The sequence below is a fragment of the Fundulus heteroclitus genome, chromosome 24, assembly GCF_011125445.2.
Source record: "Fundulus heteroclitus isolate FHET01 chromosome 24, MU-UCD_Fhet_4.1, whole genome shotgun sequence".
Taxonomy (NCBI): Eukaryota; Metazoa; Chordata; class Actinopteri; order Cyprinodontiformes; family Fundulidae; genus Fundulus; species Fundulus heteroclitus.
In genome coordinates, this window is record NC_046384.1 from 17,655,554 (window position 1) to 17,676,918 (window position 21,365).

At 38.7% G+C, this 21,365-nt stretch overlaps 1 protein-coding gene across 2 annotated transcripts in view; it reads left to right on the forward strand.

The window, feature by feature from the left end:
• Positions 1 to 21,365, forward strand: part of LOC105932543 (gamma-aminobutyric acid receptor subunit gamma-3) — a 146,207-nt gene that overhangs the window by 69,678 nt on the left and 55,164 nt on the right. For both annotated transcript variants that reach the window (XM_012871763.3, XM_036127961.1), the window contains 2 exons: positions 17,208 to 17,299; positions 17,669 to 17,800. In XM_012871763.3, the coding sequence (XP_012727217.2) occupies positions 17,208 to 17,299; positions 17,669 to 17,800 (224 nt within the window). The remainder of the gene's footprint in view (positions 1 to 17,207; positions 17,300 to 17,668; positions 17,801 to 21,365) is intronic.

Genomic DNA, 21,365 nt, shown 5'->3' on the forward strand with positions numbered 1-21,365 from the left:
TTGGGTCTTTTTTCCCCTTTAGTTTTTAGATTTTTCAAACCTGACTTTCTAATTTTAGTTTAAAGTTACTGACTCCTGTCAGGGGCATGCTACCACCAGCCACTTTATCTGAAACACTGCCATCCTTGTTTTACGCACTGCCATAATTCAACGGGGCGACAGTGGAGCAGGAGTTAGGGAGTTCATCCTGTAATTGGCGGGTTGCCAGTTTGATCCCCCACCTTGACCATCTCAGTCATTGTGTCCTTGGGCAAGAAACTTCACCCTTATTGCCTGCTGGCGGTGGTCAGAGTAATTCAGGTAATAAATATTTCAACCCTTAGTGGCCTCTGATCGTGTTTAAAGAATAACAATTTCAGACCAAGGTGGTCATTGGTCAAGAAGAGGTAGGGATGTTTGTGCAAGCGTGGATATGTGTGTATGTATGACGGGATGTCTTTATCTAGACAAAATTACTAGTATCTTAAAGACAAGGCATCAGTAGACCCCTTCTTCCATATTGTAGGTAACGTTCTTATCAAATGCAAGAAGTCACTAATCATGAAGTCCAGTCTTTTGTTAGCTTATATCTGACAGTGAAAATGAAGTGTTACTTTGCATTCAGAAAAGGATGAATTACTATTGCTGATTGATCAGTATTAATTTTCAAACAATAGACCCGTACCATGATAAACATTTTACTCATCTTAAGTACATGTTCCAGTTTGGTCTTAAACCTCTCACCGTTTCTCTAAAAGTTCCTTAGTCCCCATTACCACCTTTCTTTGTTCTGCCAAGCAATTCCTGTCACTGTTTTATTGGAGCTCATTAGAGGAAGGGTAACAGGTGTGTTGGCTGTGGAAGTCAGTTTTGCTTGTTTGGCCTCCGAAGCACAGGTGAATAGGACAGCGAGCGACCGGAGACATGGTCAGATTATAAAAATAAACAGGTCTGAGAAAGCCACTGAGATCCGAATGGCTAAAAAGTCTCCCAGAGGCTTCTGACACTTGAGGCTAACTTTAAACCTTCCTGCACTCCCACTTTTAGCCCAAGCGATAATTAACTGAACTCAAGAATCTTCTAGAGCACTTTCACTCAGACAAAATAACATTTCCATGACAGAAAAATAACTACAAGCTGTCAAAAATCAGGACAGCTATCTCTGTGGACTTTCTTAATGAGTCCGCCTCAATATCCCTGTTGCTGAATTTTAGTGAGGGGAGTAAATCAATCGACGACACACTTATGAGTTTTCAAGATCCGGTCCCTTTATTCATTGGATGATGCTTTACACCCACAAGGACTATTATATAAACCACTTGGATGTTTCTTAAGGGTCACTCAATCCTCTTCAGTGTTTATGAACCTAAAGTTATCATTCAGGCAATAATAGGAGGCAAAACAAAAACAAAAAAAGCAATGATATGGATTACTGTTTTCACTAAGATTTGATGAGATTCATCAGTGTGCCAGTTCGCAGCAGGAGCACAGCGATGGGCCATGATTCACAGAAAACAGCTCAAGCAGAGGAGTCTTTGTCATCGTGTACAACAGAGATTTTCCCGGATGTCACATGTCACTTTAAAGTGCTCCTTAATGTAGTCCCAGTACGTGAGTGTACATGTGAAATTTTGTACTTTGCGCTAGGTTTTTTCTTTTGTACCCATTCCATTTTTGACCTTCAGTGATGATACTTATTTTAGAATAAGAAAGCCGAGGCTGAAAATTCATGACAAAAGGTTATCTAATTGCGCCAGAGAAGGTCAGCAGTCTTTTTTTTTTTTTCTCTAACAAGACGGATGTTAAACTGTGTCAGAATAAAGTGTGCTCAACAAGATTTTGAACTGCATGAAAAACTTCCATATTTTAGATTAATATTCAAATTAGCCTCACAAAACTGTTACAGGTGACCTTTTCAAAAGAGCGACCTTTTAGACACAAAACACTTGGAACACACTTTTATCACGTTTTGCGCTATATGTGATGCATTTTGTTGCATTTTCTTTAGTCAGCTCCAATGTTCACTAAAAATGCTCTTTGTATGAATTTATGGATCTCTCAACATCGGTGGGCTCCTCTGCTTATAGAAAGACTTAAAATAACTTATTGCAGCAGCAGAAATCTGTGTTCAATAAAAAGCAACCCAAAATAGTTTATGTGAAATACATGTAAGATTATTTACGTTTAGTCATCTAAGACCTCCTGTTTCCTGGAGTATAAATATCAAATAACACAGATGTAAGTCTTATCTCCTGTTCAAAATGGGAAATAAAATAGAACAATGCTATTCAAGTGAGGCAGATGTAGGGATGGGTATCGTTAAGGATTTATCAATACCACTACTCTTAACAATACTCCTTATCGATCCGGTATTTTATCGGGACCATTATCAATACTTTTTTAAAATCAAACAAAAAGGGTAAAAAAAACTAATGATCACAAACTGGTTTATTTTTTTAAACATTTGAAATTAAAGCAAACAAAAGCACAAAATATTTATATATTTTTTTAAATAGAGCCGTAAAAACATTCTGTGAATAACTATTAAAAAAGCTAAAACACTATCTTGATTAAAACATGTTATAGGAGAGAGAAATATCAACATTGGCAAGACAGAAAATACTCTATGCTCAAAACAAAAATAGAACCCTATAAAATAATTTCAAGTACTAAATAATATCTTACCTGAATCCAAACAACATTTATATATATTTTTGATGAGGTGAATAAATGACAGGCTGCATGTGAATCAGTTACAGGGAGGGATCCATTTAAGTGTAACAGTTTCAGAGAAAGAAAAAAAAAGATCATTAGCCATTAAATAATATGTTTAAAATATATTTACATCCTGCTTTGTAATCTAGCGGAGGTTTTGCTCATGCGTGACTCATTTTCAATGGGGAAACAGAAGAGTCGGCCTCGTCTCTCTGACTTCAGCACGGCGAGGCTGGCTGACTGACCGTCTCTGAGCTTTCAAAGTGGGGAGCCGGGTGGAGCACACAGCTGAACTCGCAGTTTGCTGAAGAGACTGTAAACTTAGAACGATTGGTGCTTTTACTTAATTTTTTTTAATTCACCAGATTCGTTGCTTGTCACTTTAGAATAAAAAAAATTTGCTAGCAGGGTCTGAAAAGTTACTAAATGGTTGGCAACAGTGTTGAGGAAAGCGAGTCGAACATGAGAGAACAGAATATTTTATAACAAAAATAATCACAACTACAGAGCTTAAGATTCACAAAGTCTTCATAAAAAATTATTTCAAAGCTTTAGTACATGACGTCATACTGACTACTGGCTGGATCGAACTGTGCTAACGTGTTATAAGGACAATAAGTATTAAAGTACACTCAAGATAAAAAAAAATAAAAAATTCTGATATCATGGACATTTTCACTTATATTGCACTGCACAATTTTTCTTTGTTGGACTTTTTTCTGTGAACTCTAAATAAAAATCCCAATAGATCAGCTTTTTAAAAAATACACAGAGCAGCAAGTCCAGAACAATGAACCATGCCACGTTCAAATTCACAATGCTACTGTATGCTTGATCTTCAGCCACTTCTGTAAATTGTCTTGATGTGTAAATGCATGAGCTGCCATGGGATTGGCTGAGTTAAAATTTGTGCTGATTAATAAGAATCAAGATTCTTTATTGTCACCATGTATTCCTGAGATGCTTAAGCGTACAAATAGTATTTAGAGTCTAAGATTCATATCGGAGTCCAAAAACTAAAAATCATTGAACAAGTGTACCTAATAAATTGGCTAATGAGTGCATTAGTGCTTGTGTATTTGGATGAATGTGGTAACATGTGTATTGTGTCATTTTAAAAGGTCTAAAAACTACTTTTGACATGTCACAGCCACGATTGTTTTTTTTTTTCTTTCTTCTTACCAATATGGAATGACCATCTTGGGATGATAGTTCAAAGGTCTATGCACAGACTATGAGCGCACTTAGATGGTTGTATAGGTAGTTGAATTATTCAGAAGACACATTTAACTCCTTTTCCCATGTCAGTCATGATGTATTTTTAGTATTCCGTGTGTAAATCTTCCTCAGTGCAGATAAAGCACCTGCATAGCACAGCATGAGAAAGCACTTTTAGGTCATTGGTTCATCATTTGAATAACCTTAACAAACAAACCCTTCAAAACAGACAAGTATATGTGTAGTATTAAGTAAACCTATGATTATATCAATATGAATTAATTAAATGCACTGCTATACCAAAAAATGTGGGTTTTCAACGGGATACCTTGCAAATAATTAGCAAGCAAATGGAGACCCCAGCTTGCCATGGCTGTTAAACACTGCATCTAATTGGGTAGAATAAATATAACAGTTGCTTCTCTTGTTGTAAATCTGCCCCTCTGTGAACAGCATCAACTAAAGTCTAAAATAAGAACCTTCTAGACTCTGACGGATGTGTTTGGTAAACGCAGGGTAAATGTGTTTATGATGTGTAAGCAGCTGCTTTGGTTGCTTTTTTTTGGATGATGTCAAGTCTTTTGAATTCTGGGTTTTATCTAGACATCCAGCTGTAGAGCAGACTACAATTAGCTTTTAGGATCCCCAGGAAAATTGCTTTTTAAAAACTGATTGCTTGGACTTGAGAGTTTATTATATCACACTTTACAGCATGTAGTTGTTGCAGCATTAATGCGTACAGATTCAGATCATGTCTTGATTAGATGTGACTGTGCTGAGTTATTAAAAATGACTGGCGATTATGAGAGTCAGCATGTATTGATTTGCTGACAGGAATAATTTCAGCTTCACTGAATAGTCTTGTTTTTGTAGTTTCTTTCCTTCCCTTGTGTTCCTTTACTGCTAAATCTTTAAATAATGCACATTAAGATTCCTCATTACTTTTCTACACCTTATTCAGTTTCACCAACCCCCAATGTTTCTTTTACACTTGAATTCCTCTATTTTTCACCCTTGATCTCTGCTCTCCTTTTCTTAAAAATCAATATGTACAGTAATTTAGCATTTAAAGCAATACTCTTTATCAGCATATAAATTAACTTAAGCTTCTAGTGATTAAGGTACCATTTTTGAAGCCTTGTAGGGTAAAAAACTTTAGGTATTCAGGTTTAGATTGAAAAAAGGGCTTCAAGCTTCTAAAGAGCGGCTCAGATGCAGAGATAAGAGCAACTGTGCCAACTGTGATTCCCTTACTATTAAGCTATAACAAACCTGCCATTAACCTTAAGACAAATATGTTTGTCTTCAGCAATTCCCAATTAACCGAATGATAAAAGAAATCAGGAAGTAGAAATATTTGACTGCAATCATAATCTTTCAAATCATGTTGCGTAACTAGATCTGAATGGATATAGGTTAGTCTACGTTTAACAGCACTCTCTACATCTTTTTACATCTAGCAAAAGCAGTAGTTTAATTAGACATGATCAGTTTAATATATAAAAATATAAAATAATATATAAAAACTGATTTATATTTAGAAGTTGTGTTCAGTTACTTGTTTAGCTGACAGGATATAAAATCCAAAGATGCAATGCAATTTAGGGTCCCACACACATTTTGTGTGTGTGCACCAGATTCACAAACCAGGTTGCACTAAAGGTATATTTAGTGCAGATGCAATCAAATCCAGCTAACTGAGTTAGCGAGGTACGAAGAACAGGCCCCTGATGTACAAACTTGAGTGTGAGGAAATGGCTTTGAGTTTGGCCTTTGGATTTTAGATGCATTCTGGGCTTTCATGAACATCTGTGGTTAACATAATAGACGTTCACTTCTAGGGTTTTATATATCAGGGTAAAACAAGGGTATAAATAACTGGTCTTTAAAAGAAAAAAATAGGATCTGTACAGCAAAGCATAACTAATTCCACACTTTTATTATTTACTAAACAAATTTACAGGCATAAAGAAAATGTGTACGTTTTTTTTTTTTTAAGAAAGTTTTAGCAATTTCATTCTCTAGAGCCAACAGGTGGGTGTGACACCTTTTTATTAAACATGAAGTAGCGTGACTTAGTTTGGAAAAGCTGCACTAAATTAAACATGACGTCTGAAGAAATGTCCTCTGGACAGATGAAACCAAAATATAAAAGTTTTGTCATAATACACTGCAATGTTTGTCAAAAACCAGACGGCCTACCAGCAGCCAAGCGTGGTGGTGGCAGGGCGATGGTATGGGCTTGTTTTGCAGTTGCAGGACCTGGTCTGTTTTACAGTTATTGAGTCGACCATAAAATGTTATGTAATCTGAAAGCTGGAGCTCAACCCAAACTGGGTCAAGTAATACAACGATACCAAACAGCAGTAAATCTACAACATAAAGGCAGGAGAAGAAAATAATTAAGGTCAGATCTCCACCTGACTGAAACGCTGAACTGAGACCTGAATAGAGCTGTGCACAAAAAAAATGTCTGGAACCATTAGTGAGCTTAAACAACGTAAATAATTCCTCCTGAATAACGCAAGAGACTGATATTTATACAGAAAACCAGTTAATTAATGTCTTTTCTACTCATTCATCCACTTTGGCTTTTTTTTTGTTTAATAAGAGATGTGGTGCAATCTGCTGGGTTTTTGTGTTGAATTTAAATATTTCCAGAAGCTCATGAAAAGCAGATTTTGAACTGAAATGAAAGGTTCCCTACTTTATAAGTTATAAATCAGGTAACATTTTCGAAACTCTAGACTTTAAAGAAAAATATGTATTTAAACCTCCAAGCTGCAGATAAATACACTGACCTCAATTTTCTCAAGCTTGCTCAAACTTATTAGCATTCTACAAGGTTAACAAAAAAAGTTAGCCTTAGACAGGAGTGATTTTATGTAGTAAATATCGCATGACAGGAGTAAATTTTAAGCATCACGAGAAGGCTGCAGACTCTTAACCTGCAGAGATCATCCAGGGAATCAGCTGTCGATCACAGCTGTCAATTAAGAGGCAAAGAAATGGCGGCCGTTTATTTCCTTCAAGTCATCGAGTGTTTTGCCGAGCAATATTTTCCAGCGGCAGATTTGTTTAAAGGCTCGAGTTAAGCTCTTGAACATCTAAGAGATGGGACATAATAGCATAAAAGAGTGATTGATGCTTTGTGAGTTTGCCAGATCCTTGGGCCATTGGATGCATTGTGCTGCGAGCTACTCGGCATTCAGCGGTGCCAGATGCTGCTTAGCCGTAACAATCTGTTCCGTAGGAGTTTGCAGAAGGCATTTATGTTCATTATGCTACTTTGAAATAATCTGTAAAAACTTTTAAATTTTTAATAGGTTTTACACATCAAAGAAAATCCTAAAATGGATGGGGTTTCTTCTTTTTATGTGATAGAGTAGTTGTGAGTAGTAAGTGTCTTACCTGGAGGAGGCGTTTAGGAGCAATATCAGTTTGCTGATCCCTAAAAAAAAAAAAAAAAAAAAAAAACACTGAGCTCCTCCACCAGATCCCTAGAAAACGATGCATTGAAGTCATCTTCAGCAGATGGCTGCTGCTTGCTTGGCACAAGTTGCTTCTATTTCCACCGACTCTGGAGCCGTTATCCTGGTTCTATATCAGCACAAAGTGTTTGGATGGCATTTTTAGGGGCTTTCAAAGTGAGCCTAACTGATGCCGTTTACAGTAAGACTAAAGATTATTGCTAATATAGGTTTCAAATTTATTGCCCCAAATCAGCAAGCAATAAGAATAATTTTGTTTATTGGTTTAAATTATTGTAAATTTTAAATTAAAAATATATTTTCAAAATACAGCACTTAAACACTTTTTAAAGGTCTTTATATCACAAATTCAAGAACCACAAAACCAGAATCGACATATTTCTCTTGAAGCTTTTTCATGAAATAATTTCTAACAAATATAAGTTCCAGATTTCTTGTGGTCTTTAAAGCCCAAAGCTGATGTTTATTCTGCATCAACAAGGTGATAAAACCACCTAATGTGGTGCTTGGCAGAACGCGTCTTAACAATTTATTCAAAGAAAATATGACTTATTTGTTCCTCTATGAGAAGAATTCATAAAATAAGTTGAGCGGATTGTTAGCATCACTGCCTCTACAAACAGCTCAAACATAAATGAGCCATTTATCTTAGTGGAAGAAACACAGGTGATGGACCCGAGGCGGGATGTTGAGTAAAAAAAAAACAGCCGGAATAACGTTTCCCTCCGCTTCCCATCCCCACCAACGGACTGAACAAACAGCCAACTATGCAAATGGTTCCTTTTGTTCTTTTCAAATGTCCCGTTTCATTTTTTTTTTTATTTCCCCTAACAAACAAGACAAAAGCGTGTTTATGAAATTACCTCCACATCGGCACAAAGGCTCCCTTTCAAAATGCCTCTGGTATCTGCAGGAGCTGCTCTCCTTTTGTTCGTGTGACAGAAGTTCATCATCAGCCTTAAGCGGTGAGGGGATGGCTGTTTACCTTCAGCCCTGCCCCAGTCACACTCACGGAGCGTCACTCCGTGGCTGCAGAGAGGTATTTTCCAGGCAGGTCTATTTGTTTGCTCTTCAAGAGGCTGGTGAAGATGAAAAGAGTCCAGGACTAAACCCGACTATCGAAACGTTAGGCCGGGGGAGCCTCATCACATCCGGGGGAAGGAGTCGGAGGAACGTCACATTCCTCCTGTTCCTCTTTACTCGTCATTGCGAGATCTTAAATGTAGACCAGCAAATCATTTTCCATCTACTAGGAGATATTAATATTTCACTCATAAATATTTATGCGAGCGGCGCAGCATTGGTTTCTGCCTGTAGAAACGCATTAGTCAGTGATCTGTGCTCAAGCTCCAGATTCTCTCTTCGTCTCAGCTCCATGTTATAAATTGCGGGAGTAAATCCAGGATTCCACTTAAGCAGCAGTGAAGAAGAGCGGACACTATTATCAGTAAGATATTTATGAAGCGCCCCCCCCCCCCCCCCCCCCCACCATGACTTTTTTTCTACATTTTTAAGAAAAGTGATAAAGCAGGAAGCTTATCTTCAGCCTCACGTTGTACTTTTATGGCGGTCGATGCCACACTGTTCAAGGGCTCAATCCTGCATAAAGTGCAAGCGGTGAGAACCTTCATGGTGTCTCGTCAGCAGATGTCATTTTCAAACCCGTTTTTGGACATCAGGCTTCTTCTAGCACAGGGGTTTCCCCAAAGTGGGGGTCGGGACCCTCGGAGGGTAAAGGAAACACCTCTAGGGGGGGTCACGAGATTATTTGATACTTACGTGCTAAAAAGATTTAACATGTCCTTATTTGTGATACCGATATCAAAGTATAACTTTACAAGAAGGTAGCACTTCTTTGTAGGAGTTCTTCCAAAAATATTCAATATTCACAATTTGACAACTTTATTCCCATATTTTCCAAAACAAAAGGGGAAAAAATACCACTTGCTAAAAGGGGGTCACCAGTCTCTGGCACGATATTATGGGGGTCGCAGGTTGAAAAGTTTGGAAAACCTTGTTAAGTTGGTTTTGTAAACAAGACTTGCCTAATCTGAATGTATTGTGGATTTTCTTTCATTCTGTGATAAATCCTAATCTAAACTGTCATTGCTTTGAAACCAAAGCCATGAGTGTGGAGGTTAAGCTCAACTTTAGTGTAAACTCATTAACATTTGTCTGAATTTCAGCCTTCGGACAAAAACTGCTCATCCAAAGCTTAGTCTGCAACAACCAGTTTGTTTTTAAATCAGCCATTGGTTTTGCAGTATTAATGCTTCTTTTTGTGACAGTCATACACATGCATCAAATCTTTTTCACTCATAGAAATCTGAATGACATGCATTTGTTTTCAGCCCCCTTTAGTTTAAAATCCAGCGGTTGGAATCGAGTCCAGACGCCACAGAATGAGTAAATGGCCGTTTGTTTAATCCTAATCTGGTATGAATGCAGCTGATCTGGGATGCATATGTGTGTTAGAATGGCCCAGTCAAAGTACAGACCTAAATCCAACTCAGAACCTGTGGCACTGTAACTTAAAAATGCATCTTAAAAGATGGTCTTTATCCAGTCCGGCTGACTTTGTGCTACATTGAAGAAGGAAAAAAAACGAAGAAACATTTTCTGTCTAGGTGAAACTCATGACTATTTGCTACTTTTTGTTTGTGAAACCCTGATGAAATGTATTGAAGTTGGCGTTACAACTAACATGTACATGTGGAAGAACGTGGCGTTGACGTTCCACCACTATTACACTCAGAGGTACTTTAAGCGCAGAGCTGGCGACGGGGTTAAAAGTGACGGATGATGTTTGCGCTGCGCCTCCTTGTATTTAAAGGTGCTCTTGTTTCTGGTTTGTTTCACATCATTGCAGAACCTGTCAGATCTGAGGGATTCGTCTTTTTTTTTTAAAGAGCAGAAGACGGATGTGTCTTTTCGACATGTTGCACGATCCTGGTTGCAAAGGAATCATCTCATCTGAATTTTAAACTTGATCTTATAAGAATAAATGCAATGGTTGCGTCAGATTCCGTGTGAAAGGACGTTATAGGATTATTTACAGCAAGGCTTTTTATCATAGTGGTTGATTAAAAGTTTGACTGCAAATTGTGTAAAACATCCTGTTGGCCAGGTTTCAATCAGAACCGTCTTAGCTGCGCCTCTTGAATGCTTTTAAATATAGATATAAACACAAAATGAGGTCACAGTCTGCTGTTCCTAAGAATAGAAGATTTGGTTGTTCCACATCTAAACTGCAAGACATTATTTTGGGTTAAGGATCTAAAAAGGGATTCTGGAACTAAATAGGGACTCAGTTTATAAGCCATGAGGCAATATGAAATCTTTGCTTCCCTAAAAGTAGTGGAGCTTCAGACAAAAAGCGGAAAACAAAATATGACTCAGACGTGTTTATGGCATAAGCTACCATCTCATCTTATCATCCCCATCATGCATCAAGCAGTTCTTGACAGATTTAAATGAGCATAACAGTTTTAGAAGGAAAAAAGGCATTGTTGAGAATAGCTGTAGGAGGTTCCATTAAAAATTTGAAAGCATTAATCAGCGTAGCAGCCAAGAGGCCCGCGGTAACTCTGGGAGAGCTGCAGAGATCTACAGCCCATGTGGGAGGACCTGTTACCAGACCACTATTTGCCATACATGCCATAAATACGCTGAATATGAGTGACGAGGGGATAAAAGATGCTGTGATCTGATGTGAGAAAAGCTTTTGGCCTACATTTTGGAAAATCTTTGTGGTTGGAAAAATAGGTTCATGCATAAGCCTTTAACGCGCCATACCCATGGTGATGCTTAGTGGTGGCCATTTCAGGAAATGGAACTAAATTTTTTTTTATGGAGGGACAGCCTGAGCTGCAATGGAAATGGATCTAGAGACTAATCAGAGGTCTGTTCTATGTCCTCTAATATTCATTTTTCTCCAAACATTCCTTTCCAGATTGGGAACATCCGGCACCCGGGCATCGATATCTCTAACGGGCTGAATGAGCTGACACAGTTAAATTATATCCCATTACTCAAGTTCACAGAAGAAAACTCTCCCTTTCTCTCTCATGGGAAGAGTGTCTTCCAATCAAATGATGATCCTCCCTAAAATAATTGATATCTTCTATATGATCCCAGTTAATCCACCTCAGACTTGGTCAGAAAGCTGAGATTCTGCCATAAACTTCTATGGACATCTAAACCTCAAACCATATGATTTAAAAAATTTTTTTTAGAAAAGGCTAAAAGTTTAAAAGGATTGGAACGTCCAAACTTTTATAAATATTACCTGCCACATAGATTACAATGAATGTTAAGATAGATTTAGAGAAATGCATCAATGAATATGCTGGTGAAGATTCTCAGTCATCCAGGTCATGGTCATTCCAAAAAAAAGTAAAAAACAAAGCGACTGGACTTGTTTTCCGTAGTTGAAGACGTTTTGCTTCCTCAATTCAAAATGTCTGGAGTAATGTGGAGTAACAAGCTTTATACTACTGCCCAAGGCCTTTGTTGGGCAGTAGTATAAAGCTTGTTACTCCACATTACTCCAGACATTTTGAATTGAGGAAGCGAAACGTCTTCAACTACGGAAAACAAGTCCAGTTGCTTTGTTTTTTACTTTTTTTTTTAGAAGCATCAATGGATAGAAACTGAACAAATGCTATGTAGATGCTTTAAGTGCATCAACATCAGTACACCTCTGACAGCTTGGTGGGATAGAAAAGTAAAAAAAAGAGGTCTCCTGCAACTGTCCCATGTAGACAAGTACCCATTTGGAGCAACCAAGACCCCTGCGGAAAAAAAACGGCACTTGATCTAAAGCTCCTGGAGATGCGGTGGGCTGGCTGAGGACCTTGGGGACTATACTGGTCTCTGGTAGACATCCCTCCCTCTTGACCTCTCAGGAGTTAGCTCACCAGGTGAGCTGCTGCCTTTCAGACATCTTGGGGGCTCTGGAGGGGCCGGTTTCTCCTGCTTGGCCTCGCCTTGGGCCGCTGCAGCCTTCTGGAACCTAACCCAGCTGACCTTCGTTGGTCTTAAGTGCCGAGTGTTGCAAGCTTTCTACTGTTCTAAGAACTGTGCTTCTCTTGGTGACAAGCTCTCTCACATGCAGCAATCAACACAAACACACTTTTCAAACACACATGTGCGCACACACATAATCAAAATGCTTAAAGGTCAAATAAACACATGATCACATCAATGTGACCTGCCTACTTTGATGCTGGGTCAAATCTGAATTTAATAAAGTCAATCACACCATTAGGATTCTGTCCTGAAACATCCTTTTTGTTGAGCAGAACTACTCTTGCACACGTAGGCAACCAGTTTCTCTCGATGGTGAGAAACTGAAATGAAATGTCGACGCAGGACATATGGAAAGAGAACTGAAATAGCTCTTCCAATAAAGGAAAAAAAAATTGTTAATGCACTTTAAATATGTAGCATTAGCTACTATATCATATTTACATATAATCCCCTGGTTATAGAGCAGTTTCGACCATATGTGTATCAACATGATTAATCCCAGATTGTCTTAATTTCCTACAACTACCCATTGATCCATTCAATTTTAGCAATTCCCAGTTTTTAAAATTCATATTTTGAAACTTTTATACTCAGAACCTTAATCTTCATGAATATACATGGTACGCCTGCCATTGTTGTGATGTGCATGAACCTGGATGAAAGATGAAATGAGGTCTAGCAGTGATTGAGCAACCTCATCTGAAATAAGGCTGGATAAGGACAAAGTGATTAGTTGTGACGCAGGTAGAGTCTGGCGGATGAAGTCAGATGCGCTTTGTCTGCATCCGTTCCTTTTATTAATGCATTTTGCATCATCAAAACCGACCAGATTTTACTTCAAGACAAATTTGTTGTTCTTTTCCACTAAGACGTTTGTTCCGGGATCCTGAAAGGCGTGCTCCTTATATTCTGTACGTAAAATCCGTGGCACAATATCAAATAAAGAAAGCCTTGAAAGTAAAACTGCCCCTGGAACCTTCATCCTTGTTATGGTAATGAGTTTCTTCCTGCTTTACATGACATTAATGTATTTCTGATCATGCGAGCACTGAAAGTACTAATCAGCTACTGTGGTCAAATCAGTTCAGTGACACACAAAGAACAGATTATGATAAAAAAAAAAAAAACACTTGGCAGAAAATCAGTTAAACAAAGCCATTATTTAGTGCTTTGCACACTACTTGGATTGGTTTCATCTTGTCATGTTACAGCAACAAACTTCAAGTTTTTATCTAATAGACCAACACAGTCATGCGTTATTGTATAAAAGGAGGAACATTACATGTTTTTAGATTTGTATGTATTTATACATACAAAAATCCCTTAAATTTGCCGTGACTTTCTATTCCTCCAATCTTTAAACCCATAAATAAAATCTAGCGCAATTACCCTCAGAAATGTCCTTGTTACTAAAGAGATTCCACTGAGTGAAACTGAATCTCCGTTTAAAGACAGACCTCGATGGTTTTCAAAAAGCTTCTTGAAAACCCGGGAACGCAGCGGAAGAGTCGGGAATAAAGTTCTGCGTATAGCAGATTAACTCTGGAGGAGCTGCAGAGATCCACATCAAGGGGGGTGCTTCTGTGCCATTGACAGCTATTTACCATGCATTTCAGAAAGTGTGTGAAAGAGGAAGCTTTGGACAGATGGGAAGAGTGCAAATGTTTTGGTCTACATGGAAAATGCTCTGTGTGGTTGGAAAAACCTACTCTGCACATTTAAAAGCTGGAAGACGGTGGTGGCAGCATCATCGTGCGGGGATGCATTGTTTATCTATCAGCATGGATAGGGGACCTAAATACAGGTAGAAAACCTGTTAGAGGCAGAAGAAGGCTTGAGACTTGGGCACAGCATCACCTACCAGCAGGACAAAGACCTTTAGCGCTACATTTACGGAACGACTGCTGAGCTGAAACAGTTTTTATCAAGGGGTGAGAAGGGCTCAAGGTAAAAAAAATGTATTCTACTCTTTTAAGGTTTTGCTTTATTCAAGGTTTGAAACCGTTTATTTCCTTTCCACTCTGAGTTGGTCTCGTACATAATGGCAGTGCAATAGTTTTTGGTTATGACGACGTAACAAAACATGGTGAAGTGCAACAGGTGTGAATACTTTATCAGGGCACTGTGAGCTCACGAACAGGTCGTGGGTTCATTCATTTGTTTGTGGGCAGCGAGCCCAAGTAACGGGCTTCCTTAGCTGTAATTCTTCTGACACGGATCCCTAGACGAGCAATAGACCTAGTGCGGTTAATTTTAATCAGATATGTCAACACTGAACTCCATGGTTATGTGTAATCTCCATAAATAATGGATCCTCTTCAGTGCCTTGCTGTCTACCTCCCAAAAAGACCCCGTTTGGGATCTGCAGGGAGAGTTATTCTTCGCAGTGCAAAACACTTGCTGGTTTCCTGTTCATGTATGCAGTGAGTTATCGAGGCGTCATTATCAACATGGCATTTTCCTCATTGTTCCCTCAAATATCATTTAACAGGAATAATGGGGAATCTGGTGATAGAACATGCTAATAAGGTCAGGACTTGTCTTTGTTTAAGATAAAGATCAGAACAGGCAGAAAACGAGGAATACTTTGCTGAAAAACAATAAAACGTGCCGGTAAGTTCATGATCTGCGATTCAGTTGCAATAAACATCAAAGTTCCTGCTGTGTTTGAACTTTTTTTTTTTTTGTCTTTCTTTAGCATTTGGAAGAGACAAAACTGTCCTGCGGAGAAAATCCTAATGTAATTGCAAACTTTCCTATTATCTGCCCGACTCCAGCAAGCATGGACAAGGCTCGGTATCACTAAATCATAATAGGCCCTGAAATGACAGTTTCATATCAGCAAAGTCTTGGGGAAGGCTTCTTAGAGTCTGACCTCACAGCTAAAGTGTGCATCCTGAAAATATTCTTTAAAGGCGTTCCAGCTGAGGCCACCGGCCATGTTGGAGACCTTGAACCCGTGAACAGCTAAGGCCCAAAGTTTAAAATCAAATTTTCTTGAATCTGACTCCAGCTCCTTATTGTATCATTTGTTTTTAGATATTAATAGGGATAAAGACTGAGCTCATACAAAATGACATAAGGACAGTAAGTGAGGATTGACAATGACGATTCTGCCCGGCAGAAAAATAAAGGACTCAAAGCCAAGAGGCAGATCATTTGAAGGAGGTGAGTTGTGAAATGATACGTGCGTAGCTGCGGTACAGAGGATGCCATGGGAGGGTTTTCAGTTATTAATACACTGCCTGTAAGCTACTTGTAGGCTATGCTGAGTCCTTAATTAATAATTGAAGAGCTGAGCTTAAATATCAGCGCAAACACATTGTGAAATAAAAATGTTAGCACAGTGGCACAGCAATGTTATCAGGCCCTGATTTATAAGCTGCTCCTTTCAAACTAAAACTCCAGATACGCTTAAAGGAGCCAATTTGATCTGAAGCTGAAACCAAATTATTCATGGTTTAATAAAGGACTTTATTACCAGTCTGTGGTTCAAAAGGTTGTCCTTATTTTATATTTGCGTATTTTGACCGATAGGTGAAGATGTTCTATCCACTTTTTGAAGTCCCAATCTTCCTGGGCTCGTGCCAAGTATCTGGTCTCTTATCAAAAGTCGTGTCTCAAGTCTTGGGTCTTTCAACCCAATTCCAAGTCAAATCTCTAGTTCCTTATCCTACATCTGGGTCAAGTCTCTGGTATTTTATTCTAAGTCAAGGTCATGTCTCAAGCCCTTTATGCCAACTCTAGAGTCTCTCTAGCATTTGGAGATCAGATTTAGTGTCAGATTTCATTCATAAAACTAATAATAAATGTGACTGTGATTTTATTTTAAGAACTTGTAAAGATGCTGATTTTTGTAGAGAGGGTGGTCTGTGGTTTCTACCTTTGATTAAGACTTCTCCCAAGACTAGAGTCCCAAACCTTAAGGCCAAATCAAGCCCCTCAGCATTTGACATGTAGAAACTTAAACCTCAGTAGCTACTGCCACTAAGGTCTTTATTGGTCTGTAGGTATGGGTGTTTTTGATCATTCTATTTGACTATTGTGACAGATATTAAAAGCTTCCTCTTCCATGTTTGGTTTATTCACTGTTTGTTTAACTTTAAATTTGGGAATGACACTTTAAGCCTCGTCTCTTAGAACATTTAGGGCCTTTTCAATATATTTGTTTCATTGTACTTGGTTATACAAGGCAGTGATCTCCTTTTTGATGTCCAGGTATTTGAGTTGTTCCCTCTTGAGCTCACCTGACGCAGTAAATAATGATTTTTAACATCCCTGTACTCATTGAAAATTAGAATTAGTGTTTAATACACAACCTTTGCTGACATTTAGCACTTTATAAAACCATGCATTCAGAACAACACCTTGTTTCTCTTCTCATAAGCCGTAATTAAAATCCTTCAATCACCCAAAAATCCTATTGGGTATACGGAAGAGTTATTATTGAACATCAGCTAAATGAGCGAGTTCTGGCTCGATGTTCTCACGGTAAAACGTTGCACAATTAAAACGGGGGGTCGGCGCTGGGGTGAAGGAAAATATGCTGAAGTAAATAGTTTGGCAGATGCTGTAGTTTTAATTTCCATATCAAAAGCAGAAAATGTTCTTCCAGTGAGTGCTGCGCTGCTGTAGGGTTTCCTTTTGATGTGGACATTTTGCGCTCAACTTCACCAGAACACACAGACTTCCTCCTGAAAATCTCTCCGCCTGTGTATCTCACTAAAAAGGCCTTGTCCGATCGCTATATTGACTCTTCTTTTCTCTCCACAGGAGTACCAGATCGATATCATCTTTGCCCAGACTTGGGTGGACACCCGTCTGCGGTATAACAGCAGCAGCATGCGGATTCTGACCCTCAATAGGTATAGCGCATTTGCTACAAATACACTTTCTATGTAATCGGCAGACTTGACATTGAGCTTTGAAACGGACCCGAAGACTCCGTCGTAACATGTGCCCTTTTGCTGCAGCACCTTTTTTGAACATTTTAATACAGAGAATATCTCATTTGAGAACAATTTTCGCCTCCCTCTCTTGTACAGACCTGTAATTAATGGAGCAAATTGATTGATGTGCTTTGTTTTCCCCCAAGCCGTCCGGGTGTTTTATTATCCTCCTATTGAGAAGGGGAGCAGACTCCAGCGTTTCGCACAAGTCTGTAGGACGTCTGCCATGATTTCTCACCTTGTTCGCCCTCTCTCTCTCTCTTGCTCTGTCTCCTCTCCACTCAGCAATATGGTCGGCCTGATCTGGCTGCCTGACACCATCTTCAGGAACTCCAAGAACGCCGACTCGCACTGGATAACGACGCCTAATCAGCTGCTTCGCATCTGGAACAACGGGAAGATACTTTACACGCTGAGGTGAAAACCTTCAGAACACGCTTTGAGATAAAGTAAATAAAGCCAGGGGAGGATAATACTAGAGAACGAGTCTGAAAGGTTGCGCGGCTGATAGCAAACCATTCATCTTTTGTGTCCTTCAGTGGCAGCTGAGTAAAGTGCTGCCAATGAACAAAGAGCACAATAACATTTCCAAGAAGTGACATTGAAAGTTTTATTGCCCAACTCAAATGTCTGAGTTGGCTGCAGCAGGTTTCAAAACTTTACTTTTTCAAAGCCTGTGACTTCATGCTGCCTGTTTGCCTCAAACAGTCGCTATTACACCATTTCAGAAGGATTTTGATGGATAAAGTTGGGTTATTCACAATGTTACTGTAGGGCAAAAAGGTGTTTAGTCAGCTACTGATTGTGCAAGTTCTATCTAGAAAGGTCTGTGATTTTCATCATAGGTACACTTAAACTATGAGACAAAAAAAAAACAGAAAATCACAGTGTAGGATTTTTAAATTATGTGTAAAATATGGTGGGAAATGTATATTTGGTCACCCACAAACGAGCAATATGTCTAGTCCTCACAGACCTATAACTTCTTCTTTAAGAAATGCTTGTGTCCTCCACTCGTTACCTTCATTAATGGCTGTTTAAACTCATATTCTGTATAAAAGACACCTGCTCACAGCCTCAAACAGTCAGACTCCAAACTAAAGCGCTGTCGAAGGACACCAGGAAGAAAACGGTAGACCTGCACCAGGCTGGGAAGAGGGAATCTACAAGCAGCAGGTTGGTGTGAATATATCAGTTGTGGGAGGGACTGAAAGTCTGCAGTGCCAGGTGGGTCGCCCTGTTTAAGCCAGTAAATGTCCAGGCCCGTCTGACCTTTGCCAGAGAGCATATGGATGACCCAGAAGAGGATTGGGAGAGTATCCTGTGGTCAGATGAAACCAAGATAGAACATTTTGGCACAAACTCAACTCATATTTGGAGGAAGAAGAATGCCAAACCTACTGTGAAGCATGTGGGTGGATGCATCATTCATTTGGGGCTGTTTTTCTGCAAAGGGTACAGGACGACTGATCCGTGTTAAGGGAAGAATGAAGAGGGCCATGTACCGTGATAGTTTCAAGTCAAAACCTCCTTCCATCAGTGAGAGCATTGAAGATGGAACGTGGCCGGGTCTTCCAGCATCATTCGAAACACACCACTCAGGCAACGAAGGAGTGGCTCCGTAAAAAAGCATTTCAAGGTCCTGGAGTGGGCCTAGCCATGCTCAAGACCTCAACCCCATAGAACATTTGTGGGGGGAGTTGAAAGTCCATGTTGCCCAGCGACGGCCCCAAAACATCACCGCTCTAGAGCAGATCTGCATGGAGATATGGGCCAAAATACCAGCTACAGTGTAAAAACCTGGTGAAGACATCTAGGAAACGTTTGACCTCTGTCATTGCCAACAAAGGTCCTGCTACAAAGTACTGAGTTGACCTTTTGTTATTGACCAAATACGTATTTCACACCACAATTTACTAATAAATTATTTAAAAATCCTACAATGTGATTTCCTGGATTTTTTTTCTGCCCATTTTGTCTCATAGTTGAACTGTACCCATGATGAAAGTTACAGACCTCTCTCATCTTTCTTAGTAGGAGAACTTAAACGATCGGTAGCTGACTAAATACGTTTTTGCCCCACTGTACATATTGTACCCCATTTAGGTCCGTCAGTCAGCAGTAATTATATGGATAAACTGATCAACAGCGACTGTGGGAACCTTTATAGAGCTAGCTGGTCAAGACCACACTGGCTTGAGACACAATGCCAAGGTAGCATGACATCAACAGTGATCTTGGAGAAGCAATTGTTACTAACCATCAATCAGGAAGGGGTATAAAAGGATAAGGTAGTAAGGTTGCATCTGATTTTAAAAGAAGACTTCTCAAACAATGTTTGGGTAGATGAGTTCAACGTAGAGATGTCTGATTGAAATGTACAACGCCATATTTGGGGAAAACCATATGCAGCGTATATACGCACAGATACCTCATTCCAACAGCATAGCATGGCGGTGAAGGGGGATTAGTTTTACAACAGCAGCTAATCTCCAAGAAAAAAATACTGCAAGGGCCCATCCAAAGTCCAGACTTGAAACTAAATGAAATATTGTGGCAGGACCTTAAAAAGATCTTGGCAAAAATTTAAGTCTGCCAACATCAATGATGAGGAATCCTCTATTCTGCACTTTTCTTTAAATCTCATTCAACAACTTCATCTAAAGTCGTCTAGGTCATTTAAAAAAAAAAATCCAGCTCCTCTAAAAACTCACAATCAAGAAAGCTGTGCTTTGGGTCGGATTGAATTTTTAAAAGTCAAATTTAATACAGTCGCTCAAGAGAAATCGCTGGAAGCTGGAATGGAGGGAGCAATATGCATTTAAGGTTTTGGTGGTAATTAAAAACATAATTAATAAAGACCAACACAATAGCTGTTTACTTTAATACCAACAACTGTTTTGAGAATTGAAGTTATATAGTTATATATGCTTTTTTTTACTAATAGGGTCACAAAGAAATAAGTAATTATTGCTAACTACTTTAGACGAACCTTCTTGATTGGAGCAGTTGTGGCTCCGCCCACTGACTCTGGCGTTTAATGCTAATGTAGAAGTGCTGCAACAAATGACTCAAATAATGAAACTACTAAAAAAAATTACTCATTCTTCTTTCTACTGGTAAATTATATCAATAGAAAGATGATCTGATTTAGATTTTTTTTCCCCATTGTAACCCTATAACTCCAAATGTATAATTTTTTTAATAAATAATTCTGAGACCTCCAGCTCTTCAACAAAGGCAATTTATTTCTAAACATACAATTTACATCATACAAATGAATATATTTTACACACCCTATATAAAAATGCAGCAGACATGAGGAACTTTTTTTTTTTTTTTGGCCTGAAGAATCAATTATGATACAAAGAAAATTTGAAAGCTTGACGTTTTTAATTTTTAAAGCAACCAAAAAAGATTTGTCAGGCTTTAAAGGGTCAAGTTCTGACACATTTAAGAACATATTTCCTGATTTTATTCATTGAACTATGACATTTTTAACCTCCCTATATATATATATATATATATATATATATATATATATATATATATATATATATATATATATATATATATATATATATTTTTTTTTTTTTTTATCATTTTGAACCAGATCTAAAACCTACAAATCAAGATCTGACATGATCATCTTAATCTAAGCGATGCTCAAAGTGGTTAAAAATTATTTCTCTCGCTGAAAGTAATGTGTTGTTTTTGTTGTTTTGCGACGGTTGTAAGCAGCAGCAGCTGCAGCGTCAGACATTTATTTGACAGGCCGCCCACACATCCACAGCGTGCACTGCAGTAGATCTTATACCCTGCATTAAGATTTAAATCTTTGCTTTGGTTACCAGAACCGCTATTTGCCTTTTTGAGCAGAAACGGGAAAACGCCCTCTTCCAGCTTGTCAGCATGCCCTGCGTTTGTCTGGTGGCTCAGCTTTTATGAGACAAACCCGAGCTGTCTGCAGCTACCGGGAAGC